The 18,737-nt window shown below is 38.7% G+C and overlaps 9 protein-coding genes across 9 annotated transcripts; 5 read left to right on the top strand and 4 right to left on the bottom strand.

Moving 5' to 3' along the window:
* Positions 1 to 245: 245 nt before the first annotated feature.
* Positions 246 to 665, top strand: BET1 (Bet1p; the record flags this gene model as incomplete). The annotated part of the gene is made up of 1 exon (XM_447796.1): positions 246 to 665. One exon carries the CDS (start codon positions 246 to 248, stop codon positions 663 to 665), a length of 420 nt encoding a protein of 139 aa, XP_447796.1.
* A 328-nt stretch (positions 666 to 993) lies between these two features.
* EPS1 (protein disulfide isomerase EPS1) lies at positions 994 to 3,120 on the bottom strand (the record flags this gene model as incomplete). The annotated part of the gene is made up of 1 exon (XM_447795.1): positions 994 to 3,120. One exon carries the CDS (start codon positions 3,118 to 3,120, stop codon positions 994 to 996), a length of 2,127 nt encoding a protein of 708 aa, XP_447795.1.
* A 1,542-nt stretch (positions 3,121 to 4,662) lies between these two features.
* On the bottom strand, positions 4,663 to 4,902 carry GVI51_J01903 (uncharacterized protein; the record flags this gene model as incomplete). The annotated part of the gene is made up of 1 exon (XM_447794.1): positions 4,663 to 4,902. One exon carries the CDS (start codon positions 4,900 to 4,902, stop codon positions 4,663 to 4,665), a length of 240 nt encoding a protein of 79 aa, XP_447794.1.
* A 795-nt stretch (positions 4,903 to 5,697) lies between these two features.
* GVI51_J01881 (uncharacterized protein) lies at positions 5,698 to 7,122 on the top strand (the record flags this gene model as incomplete). The annotated part of the gene is made up of 1 exon (XM_447793.1): positions 5,698 to 7,122. The coding sequence occupies one exon, from the start codon at positions 5,698 to 5,700 to the stop codon at positions 7,120 to 7,122; it is 1,425 nt and encodes a 474-aa protein (XP_447793.1).
* A 1,497-nt stretch (positions 7,123 to 8,619) lies between these two features.
* On the bottom strand, positions 8,620 to 9,705 carry YIA6 (NAD+ transporter; the record flags this gene model as incomplete). Its single annotated transcript, XM_447792.1, has 1 exon — positions 8,620 to 9,705. One exon carries the CDS (start codon positions 9,703 to 9,705, stop codon positions 8,620 to 8,622), a length of 1,086 nt encoding a protein of 361 aa, XP_447792.1.
* An 858-nt stretch (positions 9,706 to 10,563) lies between these two features.
* Positions 10,564 to 13,722, bottom strand: MPH1 (3'-5' DNA helicase; the record flags this gene model as incomplete). The annotated part of the gene is made up of 1 exon (XM_447791.1): positions 10,564 to 13,722. The coding sequence occupies one exon, from the start codon at positions 13,720 to 13,722 to the stop codon at positions 10,564 to 10,566; it is 3,159 nt and encodes a 1,052-aa protein (XP_447791.1).
* Positions 13,723 to 14,032: 310 nt separating this feature from the next.
* Positions 14,033 to 16,138, top strand: AIM21 (Aim21p; the record flags this gene model as incomplete). Its single annotated transcript, XM_447790.1, has 1 exon — positions 14,033 to 16,138. The coding sequence occupies one exon, from the start codon at positions 14,033 to 14,035 to the stop codon at positions 16,136 to 16,138; it is 2,106 nt and encodes a 701-aa protein (XP_447790.1).
* Positions 16,139 to 16,472: 334 nt separating this feature from the next.
* On the top strand, positions 16,473 to 17,750 carry DJP1 (Djp1p; the record flags this gene model as incomplete). The annotated part of the gene is made up of 1 exon (XM_447789.1): positions 16,473 to 17,750. The coding sequence occupies one exon, from the start codon at positions 16,473 to 16,475 to the stop codon at positions 17,748 to 17,750; it is 1,278 nt and encodes a 425-aa protein (XP_447789.1).
* A 362-nt stretch (positions 17,751 to 18,112) lies between these two features.
* Positions 18,113 to 18,622, top strand: IST3 (U2 snRNP complex subunit IST3; the record flags this gene model as incomplete). The annotated part of the gene is made up of 1 exon (XM_447788.1): positions 18,113 to 18,622. One exon carries the CDS (start codon positions 18,113 to 18,115, stop codon positions 18,620 to 18,622), a length of 510 nt encoding a protein of 169 aa, XP_447788.1.
* Positions 18,623 to 18,737: the final 115 nt, after the last annotated feature.

Below are 18,737 nucleotides of genomic sequence, written 5' to 3'. Positions count from 1 at the left end.
ATATACTGTTGGGAGAGTCATCTATGGTGCTTACTAAGTCACTGCTATTTTGTCAAGCTCATCGCTCTTCACACCTTTTTTTGTTTTTTCTTTGGCAGGACCGCACTTTTTTCAGTGAAATTGTGAAATTTCAACAAATTTACAGTTAAAATGAATAGCTCAATGTTTATAAAACTATGCAGAGTTCCTTGTTAGTACTATTGAACTGAGTTAAAGATTATACACTCATTTAGATAATTTTAGGTATGAGTTCAGAGTATGCAGAAAGTACGTTGTATCAGAGAGATCCAAGTAGGACACAATTATTTGGTGCTGCTGATCCGACATTGATTGATGACAGAACTTCCCCATATGATAAAGGTAAGCTGGATTACTCACAGAGCACTTTAGCTCATTTAGAGTCCCAGAGTGAGGAACAGATGGGAGTGATGACTGAGAAGATACGGGCTTTGAAGTCATTGTCAATGAGAATGGGGGACGAGATAAGAGGAAGCAACAAAACACTTGATCAGCTAGACGACACTTTTCAAAGAACAACAGTGAAACTTAAACAAACTTTCAATAATATGATGGATATGGCAAAAAGATCGAGAATTAGCATAAAGACGTGGTTATTGTTATTCTTTTTTATATTCTTGCTATTCTTCTACGTTTGGATAACTTGAAAGTCCCAATTTCTATAGAAACACACAGCGCAGTGTCCACAAATAAATGTTCCTAGGTCTTGTACATGGCAGCCTTACATTTAATATTTTGGTCTTGAACAGTTTCTACATCATTTAAAGCAGATTATAAAGCTGTCCCATGAACCTCAATTATAATCGAAAAGCTTTGACTTATTTATGCACATGTAATATAGACTAACATTAGACTATTGCACCATACAAAAATATATATTTACAAACTCGGGAAGTTTGTATCCGGCAATCATTACTGTCACATTGTTATACGAATTACATTTCTTATTTGATCATATAATGTCTATGCTGTAGTTTAGTCCTGGGCCTCAAGTTTGCTATAAGAAGTATTAGCCTGATATGATGCTCGATGCGAATGCCATTTTCTACTTACCATACGATAAACAGGTGATTTCCTCAATAGTACCAATAATAACAAAATAGCAAAGAAATACAATATATTGGAATTACTTCCATTGGAAACTTTAACATGAGGAATTTTGATTTTCTTCTGTAGTTTTATTTTAAGATGTTGAGCCCTTAGGATAGTAGATAGTTGACATTTTTCCGGAATATTAATAGATAATAAGGCTTCTCTTATCCCATATGTATCTTTGCCAGTTAATCTCTCCTCAAAATGGTTTTCGGCATATAATGTCTTGCGTGCTTTATCTATCAGGAGAACTTGGTTAGGAGCAATGTTAGCATTATGAACTCCAAGCCTCTTCAGTAGTCGCTCATCTTTAGCCAAATCTAAGTACATATACTGAACCTTCCTATCGTTAGGATGGCTGATTTCTTGTCTCATTTTTGCTAGAATATTCTTTGTATTTTCTTGTTTCTCTCGCATTTTCTCTATAGCATTTGCTTTTTTTAACCTTTCCTGTTGAACAATTTCAAACATCTTTTGCATTCTAACATGCTCATAATCTAGGAAAGAAGTAAAAAACTTTTGCGCAGCATTCACTTTGTCATCATACTCCCATTTTGTACTCATTAACAAAATAGCCATAGTACGGTATTTCGATGGATTCACATTCAACATCTCTTCAAAGTTATCCCATGTCAATTTTGGCAACGATGGCACGATCGTATCATCAATCCAATCTAATATAGTATCTAAGTTTCTCATCTCAGTTGTAGAGAAGCCATTAAATACGTGCGTTTGTAATTCACCCTCCTTAATAATTAAGAATGTTGGATATTCTGTGACAGCTGCCATAGTTTGAAACTCCTCATTCAATTCCTTTCTTGGTTCTGAGTCATTATAATTCACTACTTGGTAAAAAGGATCATAAACCTTTTTAGTTAACTCAGGAATAGTACCATTGAATTTGCGTAAATATGTATTTGGGCGACTGGCTAATGGTTCTACTAAGTGCTCTAGTATAGTAAAGTCTTCAGGTACAACAGTCTTGTGGTTGTAACAAAAAATAATGTAGATATTTTGTCCCGAATGCACTTTCTTTGCATTGGTGTGCACAAATTCAGAAAACAACGGCATAGAATTTCTAGAATAGTCAATGATTTCACTTTCCGAAATTTCTGCCGCCTCACTGTTAACTGAAATTCTTTTAATGAAGTCCAGAACATCGGCCTGGTTACTCACATCCTGACCTTCTGGATATATGAACAAATTATTTGTTACTTTTTTTGGAATAATTAATGCTAACCTTGGCTTTACATTACCTCCTGATTTTGCTGATGATGCAAGGTCTGCAAAACCTAACCTTTCACATAGATTTTGTTCTGAACCACAATTTAAATGACCTGAATCAACTCCAAGACCATCAACAGCATTATTTATTAAATTCCACTTCCTTTGATATATTTCGCATTTCGGACAGTTGTTAAATTTAGTTTCCACAGAGCTGTCTTCCTGCATATCAGAAGTAGGCCAAAATGATACTAGCATAGGCTTCGTGGACTTACCAGAAATTAACTGGCTAAAGTCTTTTCCGCTCAACAACTTACTTAATGAAGGTAGAATCAGGTCATCTGTATCACCATACTCCATAATACTCTTCCTGGCAAACTTCAAGAATTCCTCCTTAGTTCTCTTACCGTGATACTCCTCTAAAAATCCATCTGGACCATATAATCTGATGGTTGGATACGCTCTAATGTCTTCTTTATGACATATATCGCCACTTTCAACACAATTTACTTGAGATAGCTTCATGTTTAGTTTTTTCCCTTCCTCTCTAAATGAAACCCAGGTGTCTTCCCAAATTGGGGCCAAATTCTTACAATGACTACAGTAAGGACTGTAGAATTCCACTAGATGGAAACCGTTGGATAATTCAACCTCAAAATTCTTCTTATTCAAAGGGAGAGGAAATCCTCGAGGTGGCTTGTCATTTCTTTCATCTACTTTCGGAGGTGGTCTCGCACAAGCTATGGCCAACAGCCACATAAATGACCACAAATAGCTATACAACATGTTCCCGAGTATTTATTAGTTATAACAATTTGCTATTTTGATTCTCACCTGCTATTTAACACCAATAATTTCCCTTTCAGTTGAATATTCACAACTTAAGTGAGCGAACCCTTTCTGATAGATCGTTACTATTAAACTGGAAAAAGTCTAATCAGGTTCTTTGTTATAACAATTTGAGTCGCTATATCTGGAGAACTGATGGGAATTGAATTGTCATAAATTTGGCAAGTAGTGGTACCGGAAAATGATAAACCTACCTTGTCCGTGCAGTTATTTATAGCTTTCGAGCAGTCCCTGTGTGTAGGCAAGTGTTCCGGAGGTTCTTAGTCACGATAGGGTGGATCCTTGATACTTTCAATTAATTTTTGTCTGAAAATTGAATTTGACTGAAACACACTAAATCAGAGACTAGAGACCAGTGGCTGTACAGGTATAAATAGTACAGTAGAATGAATACAGGTCTTAAGCAACTCCAATTCTATTAAATCACCTAATCTTTGCTAACGCTTACCACTAATTTTCTTAAATAGTAGATACGAGAATTCAGTGATAAAAATGGAATATTAATAGTATAATATAATAGTATTACTATTAGAACAACGTCTGATCTTTTATATGTTTATAATTTTGTGCAGAAAGTTGAGAAATATTCTGGGGTGGTGGAATGAAAGCAGCAAAACTAGTAATTATTAAACCCCCTTGAATTCTACACTCCAGAACAATTTAGCTATTGTTATCAATGAGAGAGCAGTAAGTTCTGTCTCACTACTTTAAAAAATCAGAAAAGCCACGCGATCTCTCGTAATCCTATTATTGATAGTAGATTAAAATGCGTGGGTGCTAATAAGATACCTAAAGATCACAGCATTGACACTGTTTGAAAAAAATATCAAGTGCTCTTATGCATTTCTACCCTTCATAGAAATCACTGTATCAAAGGTAGCTGTTGCATCTCAAATGTTTTGTGTGATCAGATCTCTTCATTACGCCTTAACGAAACATTACTGTACTTCATGCTAACCGAAATTGAAGCAGCCTAGTTTAGTGTTGTGATTAACGAAATTCATGATCCATACAAACCACTTGCTTCACTATGTCGTAGTTCATAGTCAGCAATTGAATCTCTAAAACACTTGTTAAGAAATCATATGCACAAAATTACATAATATTATGAAATGGCAGCCCTCGACAATTGAAAGGACAGCACATCCAACTTCGAAATTCAACAGAACAAATACACAGAAGAAACAGCAGCGTGTCTTGAAGGAACCTTTCTAACGAATTTCTTGTCCATTCATCTCCACACTGCCACGAGTGTTGCACTGCGGCTTATAAATTCATCAATTAAAGGAAATAACTGTCAATCATTTTTGAAAAAATTGGTAAATCACTTTAACCATGCTCACAGAAAGTCCCGTGGGCATCAGACTCTTAAAAATTTCAGGTTAGCCAAGATATAAAATAGCCAAATTGCTGGTCTTTTAGAGAACTTATTGAAAGTAAGCACTCATGATATGTGAAATATCGGATAGGACCAGTCGGTCAAAGTGAAGATGGACCACCAACGGAAGCAATTGAATATATCCAATGTGGAAGAACACTACCGGTCCATAATGGCCATACTGTCTGCAGAGTTTGTCGGAGGAAAATGTAATATGTGTATCTCTTACCAGTAAATTCTAAAGTGAACAGCAAAGCACCAATATCACTCAAATCTTGCAACTGTGCATGGAAACATAGATCTTTGGAGCCTGTACAATTCCTCCTTCTAGAATACAGCATAGAATTTTTGTTGTGCAACGGAAATAAAACACGAAATTTCGCCTTATTATTGCAACCCAGCTGTACCAAAAAACAATGAAATAAAATATTTGAAAGCTACAACAACTACTTCTTTACATTATCCAATGCAGTAAGAATTATCCTAATTAACAGGAAATTTTCAGGCTTCCATGGGAGGTTGTGTTAAAAAAAGATGAATAAAACCATCAAGAACTGAAAACTGTATTAGTAACAGCTAAATACTTGTTATTAGTCTACACGCTATATACCCTTCTTCTAAGAATTGCAAACCATAGATAAACAATCGGCCTGGACGAAATGGTCACATGTATTTAATTTCCTTGGATCTGCACAAGCGGCTAGTCCACAATAATTCTAAAGTGAGTAAAATAAAGTCCCCAAACAGGAAAAAAGATGGATTTTAGGTTAAAAGTTTGTGGTTAATTTATAAATATAAATTCATAATACTATCAGTATGGGTATTTCTGAGAGGTTAGCGTTTGGTCCGGAATTAAACCTCGGAAATTATTAGTGAATATATGATTCTTATGGTACAAAAACCAACAAAATGGTTACGTTTGTGTACCTGAACTATACCTTGATTTATTCCAAAAACGTATATTAATAGGCCGTCTTTTTTTTAAGTCTTAAATATTTCTTTCCCGTTTTACATTTTAATTCAGCTTCATAATATTTATTTTGAGTATATTCTCCTCCTCATATAAACTAAAAGCGCCTAATACTCACTATTAGACAAATAAAAACAACTTCAAGTAAAAAAAAGAACTTCAAAAAATGATCAACAACTTCAACTTTTCTGCCGGCTCCAGATGGACTTCCTTCACCAAGAAGTTCAGAAATGTCAAGGAATCTCTTACTTCCTTTTCAGTATTTAAGTGGAAACGCTCTGATAAGTTGAACAAATTCAAACACTGGTTCCACAATGGTGCCTTCTCCAGTAAGTCCATTGATGTTACCAGAAATATTTACGAAAAACCTGTTGATTATTCTGAGGTCATTGAAATAGTCTACGGCCCAAACGCAACTTTGGAAGACTATGAATTTGACATGGAAGTTGTTAGCAACTCCTTTTGCTCTATGAATAATATTGCATCTAGAATTCCATCATGGGAAGATGGGAGTGGATCCTCTGCTGAAACTGTTCTTGAACCTCAAGCTGTCTACAAAGATGCTCGCGAAAGAGGTCAGAGAAGTCTATTTGAAGCATACAAGCAGATGTACCCAATACTCCCTTACATGCCCGATGGAAATGAGAGTGGGGAGCTATCTGATGAAACTAACGACAACTCGGTCTCACAAGTATGCGAGACCTCTAGTATTTACGACGGTTCAAGCTGCTGGGAGGGCAGTATTGCTTACGGTCATGATCGTACTCAACAAGAGGCGATTGATTGTGAGAGTATTAATAGTTCAACGGTAAGTATGGTTACTATTATCAGAACCAAGTTACCAAAAGAATGCTTTAGTTCTGTTATGTTGTCTGACATCTCTACTTATGCCACAAAGAATTTAGATCTTAACTCTGACAGTAATTCCTCTGTGTCTGATTTCAATGAGTCAGTCCCCAATAATCCATCCTTGTTCCCATCTGGCAGCATGAAGAGAATGAAGAAGCTAGCCAGGAAGCATGGGTTCAAGAATCTGAAGGAGGCCTTCTCCAAGGATATCCAGGGAAGAATTACTGAAATTCATGATGATATAAGGGAAGAGAAACCGGAACACAAAGTTGAACACAAAGTTGAACTCAAAGTTGAACACAAAGTCGAACACAAAAATGAAGAAAGTGATGCAGGCAGAGAAAGTGCTGAAGAGACAAATAACTCCTGTTGCTCTAAGGCTAAAGGTAAATTGAGAAGAGGCTGGCATGTGATTAACAAGAAGAAGAAGAAAGGTAAAAAATCAAAGTCTAAGAAGAATAAGAACAAAAAGCCCTTGGGAATGAAAATGCCCGTAGAAGAATTCGAGGCCAAAGTCGCTATGTCTTCCCCAACGTCTGTAGCCGCTGTAATCAATGGCAGAAACCACCTAGAATTCCTGCCAGAAGATAACACTGACGACAAGGCTAACGAGAGCTTAGACCAATCCAGCCCAATCATGTCTGAAGCAGCCAAGTACAGAAAAATGATCTTCGACCAAATTGACGCTTATTTCCAGGACGAAGAATATAAGGACGGTGAATCTGCATGGACTGTACAATAGACTCTATGAACGAGAGACAATTTAGCCAGGTGAATGTATATTAGTGTAAATTATGATGAACTGGTATTATAAAAACACAAAAACAAAAAAACATTAAAAAATTAAAAAAAAAAAAAAAAAAAATAAAAAAAGTGCATTTTATGCACACAAAAAAAAAAAAATTGTATTTTATTATTTTATTATTTTATTATTTTATTATTACTATTACTAACCCAAACAATGTTAGACTTTAAAATTATTACCACTGAATAGAGGCCATGGAATGGGTTTTATTGTTTTGAAACCCTGTGGACCGTTCCAAACTAATTAAATTTAGTTTGCGTTTCATGGAAGAATAATTTTAATTGAATATGACATTGTTTGATTTTGCATTCAATTACGAAACTATTTTCAGTTGAGGTCTTGTTGCTCAACCAACTTGAACTGTTCCAGCATAATTTTATAATGATTATGCTGTGTCTGAGATTATTCGTATCGTTTCGTCAATTGAATCGACCATCCATTTTCATTAAGTGGAGGCTATGGTATTTCACATGAGATGCCATAGACCGTTCCAGTTCATTTCAAATAGGAACAAATGTACTGTGTCTTAATGAAAACAAAAACAATCATATGCGTTGATTACTGACAACATACATTCATCCTGACGGTGGAGGCTTACCTGTTCAACCATTAAGACCGTTCCAGTTTTTATTATTAATTCTAACTGTGTTCCTGATGGATAATGTATGTGAAGATCAGTGAAGTTTTGCTGATGGAGGCTAAATCGATCACTAGATTTAGACCGTTCCAGTACATTACCTACCAGTAGTGAACTGCGTTTCAGTAAAGTCATATATACATATATAAACCACCATACGTATCATACATTATCTTAGTTTGGCCAGCTGAGATATAATATGACATATGTGGACTGGTGAGTTTATTCTGTAAATAGTTACATACCTAGAGATAACCCATAAGGGGTGTCTCATTGCAATTTTTGAACTTAAGTTGTATAATGACTACATACAATCAATGTTAAGTGTCGCAAAAGGGCGAACTTTGGCGGTTATTTTACGCAAGAAGATATAAAAGTAATAAATTTTTCTGTTTTGGACAGTTCAAGGTTCGAGTTAAAAGCAGTATAAGAAGATATTTATTAAATATATATAGCTATATGATGCAAACTCTGTGGATGGATTCACATTGCTGAAAAAAGAAGATATAGCAGAATATTATACTGAACGTATTAATTTAAAAACTTTTGTTAAATACTACTAGTTAGCCGAATATTTATAAATAGTAGTTTTGATATTTGCAAGTATTAATTATCGGCCATTATTATTTATTTTGCACCGAGTGAATATGCATCATCTATATATAAGAGAAATTTTGTTGATTGTTGCTGAGCAATAAATAAAGAAAAATGTAATGCTGAATATTATTAATTGGCCACTAACCCGTAATGCGATGAATAAACAAAACAATGAAAAAAACCAACCTCATTTATCGATGCTATATTTTGTTGAGAAAGTTCCTAACGTATTCGAAAGAAACTAGAGTAATAGCCGATGCAGGTAAAGTTCTGAATAAATTAGTTCCAAAACCAGAATAGAATCCGAATATTCCTTCTTGAATGTATGTAATCTTTATCAATGGAATCAATCTTCTCTGATGTGATGGGAGGTCAGATTTTAATTGCAGCCTTGTTCTAAGTATTTCATGAGGGTATGAAAGCACCGAGGCAACCATCTTTGAGACTGATGATGCTAAAATCAATCGTTTCAAGTTAATTTTTGATTCATTAGAACTCTCATCCCTTTGATAGCACTTAAATGATACCTTCAACCTCTCATAAACAGGGAAATGAATAGCTACATGCAATAATCCCAATAGTGATGGGACCAATCCTGCATACAACGCTTTAACCCCTTCCTGATTTATTATCTTCTTGAATGCGTCGTAGGTACCTTGGTAGTGAGTGGTGTTGCTTCCTATATGAGTCTGAAGCATTAGTCTAGTTTTCACGACCCAAATCGGGTTGGTTACCACAGTCGATACAGCACCCGCAGTAATAGCAGAGAATGAATGAGATACAAAGCTCCAGTTAGAAGAGTTTGTTCGTAGATTATCCTTACAAAACTCGTAAACTGAAAAATATATCATCCATGTTGGGAAATAACCCATGATAATTGGCACTAGACCTTTATACAACCCACGTACACCTTCGTCCCTCACAATAGTGGTCATTGTCCCTATGGACCCCCTGTAGTACAAATTCTCGGTGGTTCTCGTTTGCAATCCTTGAGCTTGCAACCTCGTCTTGGCAACATCAAGAGGACACACTACTATACCTGACAGCAACCCCGCCAGGGCACCAGATATAGCATTGATACGGTTATCATTAAGCGTGAAACCAAACAGCGTATTTCGCACTCGCGGTACTTCTTGTACCAGCCCTTTGTAAGCCTCCATCTTATTGTCAATAGTGTCTCCTCTAAATGGCTCGATAACATCAGTAGATGTCAAAGGAGAAGCACTATCTGGGAAACATATCTCTTCAGGATGAGATTTCTCTCGATAAAACTCATCTTGTCCCATGCCCTATAAACATCCGAGCTAATATAATAGCTTGTTCTGGTCTTGAAATTAATAAAATTAGATTGAGCACCACTTGGCCCCCCTCTAGTATACAGAAAGTAAAGTTCCCCTATGGAATGTTCAAGTCCGGGGGAGTCGCATACAATTATTAACCTCCCTGCGTTCGGGATATATCGAATCCTAATCATTTTAGTGAGTCTCGAGGATGCAAGCTACACACAGGATTTTCCCTTAAAGACAAAATGACAAGATGGGTCCAATGATATACAACTGAATATTGACATATATAAAAGAACTTCTATACTGCCAGCCAATGGACTCATCGAGCACAGCATTATAGAGGTAAGTTCATTACAAACAGGAGACCTCCTTATTATTAGGAATAGAAAAAAAAAGGAACAGGGACAACATTCCAGTGATTGACCACCGCTAGAACTATGTTGTCCATGTGTGAAATGATGCCAAAAATTCCCTGCATGCGCTCTACAATGCCACGGAATTAAGTGTAGCACTGCCCACTACCCAACTCACAAGGAGACGGGACGCAGACGAGCCATGAGGAGTACGGTCTGGTTTATAATTAATTAAATTTCAACCAGCAAAAACACAATCTCGGAACGAATCCTCACTGATATGCGTATTTCCCGAGCATAAGGATGGTTCTCTAGAAGTCGCAGAAAGACAATACTGCAAGAAAGCTACAAAGCTACAAGCTTCGCGATGAGCTGCTTTTTATACTTTTTCCTTGCAATTTTCCTTTGAAAAATTTTCAGATAATATTACACGCACATATCACATGGCAGGTTACATAGACATATACAACACATATATACAAGCTGCGGAGTTGCTTATAGTAGGCTAGAAGTCTGAGTCTAGGAGGTCTTCTAGTTCTGAGTTCGTGAGGTCTTTGTCCTGGCTTGATCTGTCCTTCTGTGAAGCTTGCTGGGACTTTTGCGAGGTGGAATGGGCTTGTGACTGGGAGTTGGATTGGCCTTGCGACTGGCTGACGGTGTGCAAGCGCCGGGCGATGCCTCTCAGCTTGTTCATTTCGATGGTGCGCGCCACTCTGTTGTGGTTCATGTCTTCGAACAATGTGATGAGTTGCTCAGTGCGCTTGCTGTGTTTCACGCGCCCGTGAGCTCGCACAAACCTCGGTACGGGCTCTATCGTGACCGTGGCGTCTTCAGGGTTGTACTTGGACAGAAACAGCTCCTTCTCATGTGGTTGTAAGAACCCTTCGTCGCTGAAAAATATGTTCTTGTACAGTTTGGAACCCTCTTCAGTCTTTATCTTGACTTCGGGCTTCACTGTTACTTCTGGTTGCACTTCTGGTTGCACTTCTGGTTGCACTTCTGGTTGCACTTCTGGTTGCACTTCTGGTTGCACTTCTGGTTGCAATCTTTGTCTTTTACTAGGTCTTTGTACTCCAAATTCTAGTGGTGGAAATGGTTTCTCAGCTACATTGGTGGCATTAGGTACTTCCTTTGCGGTCTCTCTACTAGCTCGCTCAACATGTCTGGATAATGGTAAGTCCTCTTCATCGTCACTGTGGTCCACGGCCATTGTAGGTTCCTTTTTAACTTTCATGCTTGAGCTTGCTTTCGCCTTATTCCTGGTATCTCCAATCTCAGGCGTCTCCTCATTTCTAATCTGAAGAGCCATGTCATTCGTCTTCTGAACAGCATTGGATGCTAACCTTCTATTGACCTCTTGATCAACATCAAGTATTTCTACTTGCCCGTCCTCATCCTCTAAATCAATATCATCATTGACTATGGAGTCCAGTAGCGCTGCACCGCTACCATTCTGAGCTGATTTCCGTTTACGGACCAGATTATTAGCGGTAATGATCCCAGTTATGACATTGTCAGGCATGAAGAATGTCTTACCTTTTTTGGCTTTTCCTTTATCCCTCCCCTTTTTTGTCTTAGGTATTTTGCCCAACATACACTGAGTTGCAAACCTAATAACATCATCTGTATCTTCCATATTATTTAGCTCTTGATCTTCCTCACTAACCTCTATGAATTTCTTTTCACATTCAGGCTCTTGGTTTTCAGGCGGCAAAATTCGGTCTGATTTCCTGTATTGTACCAGGTGCTGAGAAATTAGTTTCTGCAGATTATAATAATCATTCATACTTTGATCAAACTTTGAGGCTTCGTTGCTACTAAACATAAGCACAATTCTACCATCTCTTTTACGCCCAGTTCTGCCCATTCTTTGAATGTTTTTGATGGGACTGCTAGTTGTATCGTAACAGATAATTAAATCAACTTCACCGATGTCAAGACCTTCTTCCCCGATAGAAGTACAAACAAGAACGTTATAAAGTCCAGACTTAAATTTTTTAATCACCTCCTTTTGTTGTTTTTGATTCATGCCGCTCAATTGAGCTTCCTCAGAACTTCCTGTTCTTCTTGATGTTCTTTCTAGCTTCTCTTGCAACGCTGCTTGCTTCTTTTCCTCGTCCATACGACGTTCTTCCTCAAGCCGTTTTTCCCTATCGCTTTTCTTTCTACCTTTGGGCCCATGCTTCCTTACAAATTTAACCTCATCAAAGCCTTCCTTACCTTTAGCTTGACCAATAAATATATGAGGACGAATTTCGGAGTTCTCCATGGAATCAATACATTTTACTATCTCTAATGCACTTTCTCGAAGCTCAGTAAATATTATAACTCGAGATTCAAATGGATTCTCGTAGAAGAACTGAGTAAGTTCATCTCTCAAGTGCTCTAGTTTACCATGACCCAAAAAGTTTGGATCTTTTATTTTTTCTTCGCACTCTTTTGTGATGGCTTGAATCATTGGATGATAGTAAAACCCAGCGGCTATCTTATTAGTTGACTTGCCCAGATCGTATTTTGTTGTAAATTCCTTAACCTTATTTTGAAAGTATGAGAAAAATGTCCGTATCCCATAAATCTTAATACGCTTTAACATTTGTCCCACATGGTTAAGTAACTGTAAAATAAAATAGTTCCTCCATTTGATTCCTTCCGGGATTGATGGATTCATGATGATAGCCTGGCTCTTTTGCATAGCCTTAAATGCATTGATCGCAGACGGTGGACAAGACTCATAGATTCCAAGTTCCACGGCTTGATTCAGAACTGGAAGAATAGCTATACCCAACTGTTCTACTATGTTCTCAATCTCCACTGTTGTTTGTATGTTTACCCTATCCTTTATCTTCTTCTTCATGTATTTGACAATGTCCATACTCTCCTCCGTCCTAATCTCAATCTTGGAAATGTTCAAGTTATTAACTACTTCTTGGACACCCTCAATGTCTGTAGCTGGTGTGGCTGTTAATGCTAATAGCCTATAGGAAGAGTTAAACCTATTTATGAATTTCACAAGGTTTGCGTAAGCATAAGAGCCTGTAGCTCTATGAGCTTCATCAATAACAAGGCAGACAATATCCTTTGGATTCAAGACACCTCTTTTCAGGTCGTTCTCCACCACCTGCGGTGTAGTAAAGAATACACGCTTGTTTGCCCATATCTCTTCCCTGTTCTTCCGTGTCTTGTCCAGCAGAATCGCAGTCTGGTCGTGAGGTATACCGGTTATACCAAGGCAGGCTTTGATCTGCTGCGCTACAAGAGGTCTAGTAGGTGCCGTAAATATAATCTTGGCGGTTTTAGTCCACCGAAAGAAGTTCAGCATCACCGTGCTCGCTATGAATGTCTTACCCATACCTGTCGGTATCGCACATAGGATATTTTGCAGCAAGCCCTTCCGCACTATATCAAACTGATAGTCCCGTACTTCAAAGTTCGTCGGGTAGATGTAACTATGCAATAGCTCCTCATTCAATTGGTGGTGCGTGGGGCCAAACGTCACCTCAGTGCGTATCTCCTCATAATACGTGTCCTGTCCAGGCACCACACCGTTCTGTAAGTCGCGCTGCACAGGTAGCGAACGTCTAATCAATGTCTCATTCACACGCCTATTGATAGCCTTCTCATACAACTCATCCAGCTCAGCATCGTCGAAATCACTGTCCTCCATCAGTTCTTACTCTCTTGTTCACTTCTTGTTGTTCTATCTTGTGACCCACAAGGGCTTATTCCATCGCAGAAAAGAGCTCGCCACCAATTAAGACCACGCCAATACCGATGTAAGCACTACTTTCAACTCCCAATGGCTTCCTATCGCTCTAAAAGGCCTCATTATCAAGCTCAGAGTTTACAAGAAATCGATGCCCATCAACACACATTTTTCAGGAAATTGGCAAAAAGGGAAAGGTACAACAAGAGGACTGATTTTAAAGCATTGGGACAGCTAGGTGGTTAGTGTTACAGCGAAAGCTATATCAGCGATGATTCCAGCAATACCAGCGAGACCACAGCGTAAGAAGGGCGATAGCGCGGAGGACAGTCCCGTGCCAGAGGTGCCACAGCGGCCCATGAGGCACTCTACCACGGAAGAGATAGCTGATCTGGTGTCAAATACAACTAAGGAGTTGGAAGAGATGGAGCAATTGATTTCGCATGGACACAAGGGTGAGGAACCGGTGGTTCCTCAGCGGAGGCCTAAAGTAGTGAAAGCTAAAGAGCACGAGAACAAGCAGGTGGTGGATACTCCTGAAATGCCTAGTATCCCACAGCGCCCAAGAAGGAAGCAGACTTCTGAGAGTCTTGAATCAGTGTCAGTTGCTGATGGACAAGGGTCGAAGGCTACTGAAGAAATGACAGCAACTGATTCGCCAATGGAGGATAAAGACACCAATATGGTCGAGAACACGGCTGATGTTTCAAAAGCGAAGGAGTCTACAGAATTAAATGTCCCTGGTGGAACAGAAGAGACTTTCACAACAGAAGATCCACTACCAGCTACAACTGGTTCTCATCCAGAAGCAATAAAGGAGATTTCTGATGAACTGAACGAAGTAGTTGCAGGTACGGAAAAGCCAATAGAGCATACAATCTCTAATGACAAGGAGGAAACTACTTTAATGAAAACGTCTGAGCAACGGGATGAGGAAATGAAGGAGACGAAATCAAATAGAGCTTCTGAAAAGCTTTCTGATAACACATCTGAAAACGAAACTGTTAAAACTAGCGACTTTGTTGCTAAGACAGCTGAGAAGACGGCCGAAATGGTGTCACCACAAGAGTCGAGGGATGAAATTGAGAAATCAGTTGCGAAGACAGACGAGGAAACTGATGACAAACAAATTGAGGAGCAAAAGATTGAATCGATTGAAGAATCAATTCCAGAGTCAATTGAAGTGCCTATGAAGAAGTCCACTGAGGAACCCGAAAAGGAGCCTGTTGAAGATTCAAGCGAAATATTGGTTAAAGGACAAACAGAAGAGCCTTCTGAGAAATCTGTGTCATCTTCTCCAGACCAATCTAACGATGCGCCTAAGACCAGTACCGAATCTGCTAATGAAATTCAGAGGAAGTCCCAGGAGCCAACTACAGAAACAACTTCGGAAACATCTGAAAAGTCTACCAAAGATTCAACTGAGCCATCGGAGAAAGTATCACAAGACCGATCTGACCAGAATGAAACGGCTGATGGAGAAGAAACGAAGCCGCATGTTCCAGAAAGCAGGCCTAAGAAGCGTGGACCTCCCCCAGTTCCGAAGAAGCCATCGTCACGGATAGCAGCTTTCCAAGAGATGTTACAGAAACAACAAGAAGCACAGTTTGAGAAGAGCCAAAAGAAAGGTGAGCAAAATGATGGAGCAATGAATAGTGATGCTAGGACCAAGTTTGCAAATAACCTGAATGGTCTTTTTGCCCTTCCAGGTATGGTTCCTGGTGGTCCGCCTCCACCTGCACTTGCAAAAGTGTTGAAAGATCCCCAAGATACTGCTAATGACAAAACCTCGACGTCGAATGACCAAGATACTGGATCTGGTACAAATTTGAAAGATGTTCGTCATGGTAGAGCAAGAGGTCCTCGAGGGCGCAAACTTCCAACAAAAGTGGCCACCACTGAGAAGGTGAAAGTTTCAGAGACAGGAAACACCATCGAGATATTCAGTGCATGGAAACTGAGTATCAAAGGGCAAGTTGTTCACGACGCGGATGACGACATTGACTGCCGTGATCAGGACAACTATGTAGAAACAGAGGAGCAAAACATGGAAGAACAGGAAGAACGTGAAATGGAGAAAGAACTAATGGCGTCTGAATCTACTGTTGAAGAAGAGGAAACAGTTGAACAAGAAAAAACAGTTGAAGAAGAAAAACCAGTTAAAGAAGAACTTACAGTTAAAGAAGAACAAACAAAATCTGCAGAACCCGTACTAGTCAACGTACCAACTGGTACATCTTCAGACATCTTGGACAATGAACCTACTAAAACTACTTTGGATGTTCAAGAGCCTTCCCCTGAACAGAAACTAGACACTGAGGCCAGAGAAGAGTCAGGAACTCTCCCAACTGAAGCCGAACCGCTAGACAATGAATAGTTATGTAAATGTATAAGCAGCAAAAGCTACCGACTCTAAGAAATATGTGAACAATTCATCAAATTCAATGATACTATGTCCTGGTATAAACCTTAATTATACCGTATACTATGCCCTCCCATGTTCAAGGCTCTAAGAGCTCAGAATCGAAGAATTAAGAGCTACTTCAACACAGCATACTTCGCAGACTTGTTGGCAAACACATGGATGGACTCAACCATTGAATACTCAGAAAACGATTAGGTGGCTAATTTTACAAGTATACGGTGGGACAAGCTGAAATTGATACTTTATTTGAGTGAGTACGATACATAATTAAAGAACATAGTTAGCGATGGTTGTAGATTCCACGTACTACGATTTGTTGGGTATTGGGCCCACTGCTACTGCCGTTGAGATTAAGAAAGCGTACAGAAAGAAGTCTATACAGGAGCACCCTGACAAGAATCCCAACGATCCCACGGCGACAGAGCGGTTTCAGGCCATATCAGAAGCCTACCAAGTGCTAAGTAGCGAGGAGCTGCGAGCCAAGTACGATAAGTTTGGTAAGCAAGAAGCTATACCAAAGGGTGGATTTGAAGATGCAGCGGAGCAATTTAGCGCCATATTTGGTGGTGAAGCATTTGCATCCTACATTGGTGAGTTGACGTTGCTGAAGAATCTCCAAAAGACAGAGGAACTAAACGCCGAGGATGAAGCACAGAAGCAGAAAGAAGCAGAGGAGGCTCAGAAACGTAAAGAGAAAGAGGAAGAAATGAAGAAGAATGGCCATGTACAAGGTAGTGGTCAAGACATAACGGTACATCCTGATCCTGAAGGCACAAAGCCCAAGGATGATGCGGTCAATCAGAAAAAGAAGACAAAACTAGAAGAATTTGAAGAACAACAGAAAATTGAAAGAGAGAAAAGAATTGAAGAGTTGAGTAAGACACTGATTGAAAGGCTTTCGATACTGACCGAGAGTGTTTACGACGACGCATGCAAGAATTCTTTCCAAAAGAAGTTTGAAGAAGAAGCAAATATGCTGAAGATGGAATCTTTTGGTGTTGATATTTTACATACTATAGGTGATATTTACTGTGAGAAAGCAAAGATTTTTTTGGCCTCGCAAAACCTATTTGGGTTTGGTGGCATATTTCATTCGGTGAAAGCTAAAGGCGGTGTGCTTATGGACACACTGAGGACGGTGTCTGCTGCTATTGATGCTCAAAATACTATGAAAGAGCTTGAAAAAATGAAGGAAGCCTCCACTGAGGATACTGAAGAAAACAGTAAGAATCAACAGAAGACAGAGACAGAAACAACAACAGCTCCTAAACCGAAACCAACTGCTGAAGAATTAGCACAACAGGAACAATTACTTATGGGTAAGGTCTTATCGGCGGCATGGCATGGAACTAAGTTCGAAATGACATCAACACTGAGGAGTGTGTGCGATAAAGTACTTGATGATCAAAAGATAGACCTCAATACACGTATAAAGAGGGCAGAGGCCTTAAGACTATTAGGCAAAGTTTTCCAAAAGACTTACAGAACTAAATCTGAACAAGAAGAAGCGCAAATATTCGAAGAGTTGGTAGCAGAAGCCACTAAGAAGCATAGGAATACCTAGTGTAATTTAGTCAAAGTATACCTATGATTCTACGAAGATCAATCGATGTTTATTTGTTTTGTCATAAGTATTTTTTTGTACATATAACTATCTCATTGGCATTATTCAAGGCATGACACCAAAACAATATTAAAATAGCTTACTCAGTGTTACAAATGCATGGCCCTAGAGCTTGAGTACGACCTCCATGCTAATTTGGTCATCAATTCATTCATATCACTCTAGCAGTAAAATATCTTGGTTTCGAGATATTTACGCTACAAACTTGTAAATAATAAATATGGCAATCTGATCCACTACCGGCTGATATCATGAATGGTTGATAGATAATAATATATTCACTAACACGTGAATCAGATTTCATGAATCAGATCAAGGCTATCCAAAGAATCAATGAGAAGGAACTAGAAGCTGGTATACTAAAGCCGGAACACTCCTGGCATCAGGAATACAAGGATCAGGCATACATATTCATTGGAGGATTGAACAGACAGTTGACAGAAGGTGATTTACTTACCATATTTTCACAGTATGGCGTCCCCGTTGATGTATTACTTGTCCGTGACAAGGAGACTCACGAATCAAAGGGTTTTGCATTCCTGAAATATGAGGATCAGAGGTCAACAATCCTTGCCGTTGATAATCTCAATGGCATAACAGTGGCTGGTAGACAAATTAAAGTCGATCACATCTTTTTCACCCCTCGAGATGACATACCTGAATACACAGAAGCAGTAAGAGAGTTTTTATCGAAAGATAAAATAGATATCCATAAGGACCATTTATCAACCGATAACATTCAAAAGGAAACCAAATACACAAATAATGAAGAAGATGAGTTAAATGACCCTATGGCCAGCTACTCAAGATAAAAATATATGTCAAGTATGAAGAGATTACAATATTGACTCAAACTCAAGATAATAATATAAATTTGTCGATTTGTAAACAATATATATTTCTCTATGATACAAACATGTGCTAACA

The sequence above is a fragment of the Nakaseomyces glabratus genome, chromosome J, assembly GCF_010111755.1.
Source record: "Nakaseomyces glabratus chromosome J, complete sequence".
NCBI lineage: Eukaryota > Fungi > Ascomycota > Saccharomycetes > Saccharomycetales > Saccharomycetaceae > Nakaseomyces > Nakaseomyces glabratus.
This window is presented reverse-complemented; position numbering and strand designations above follow the sequence as displayed.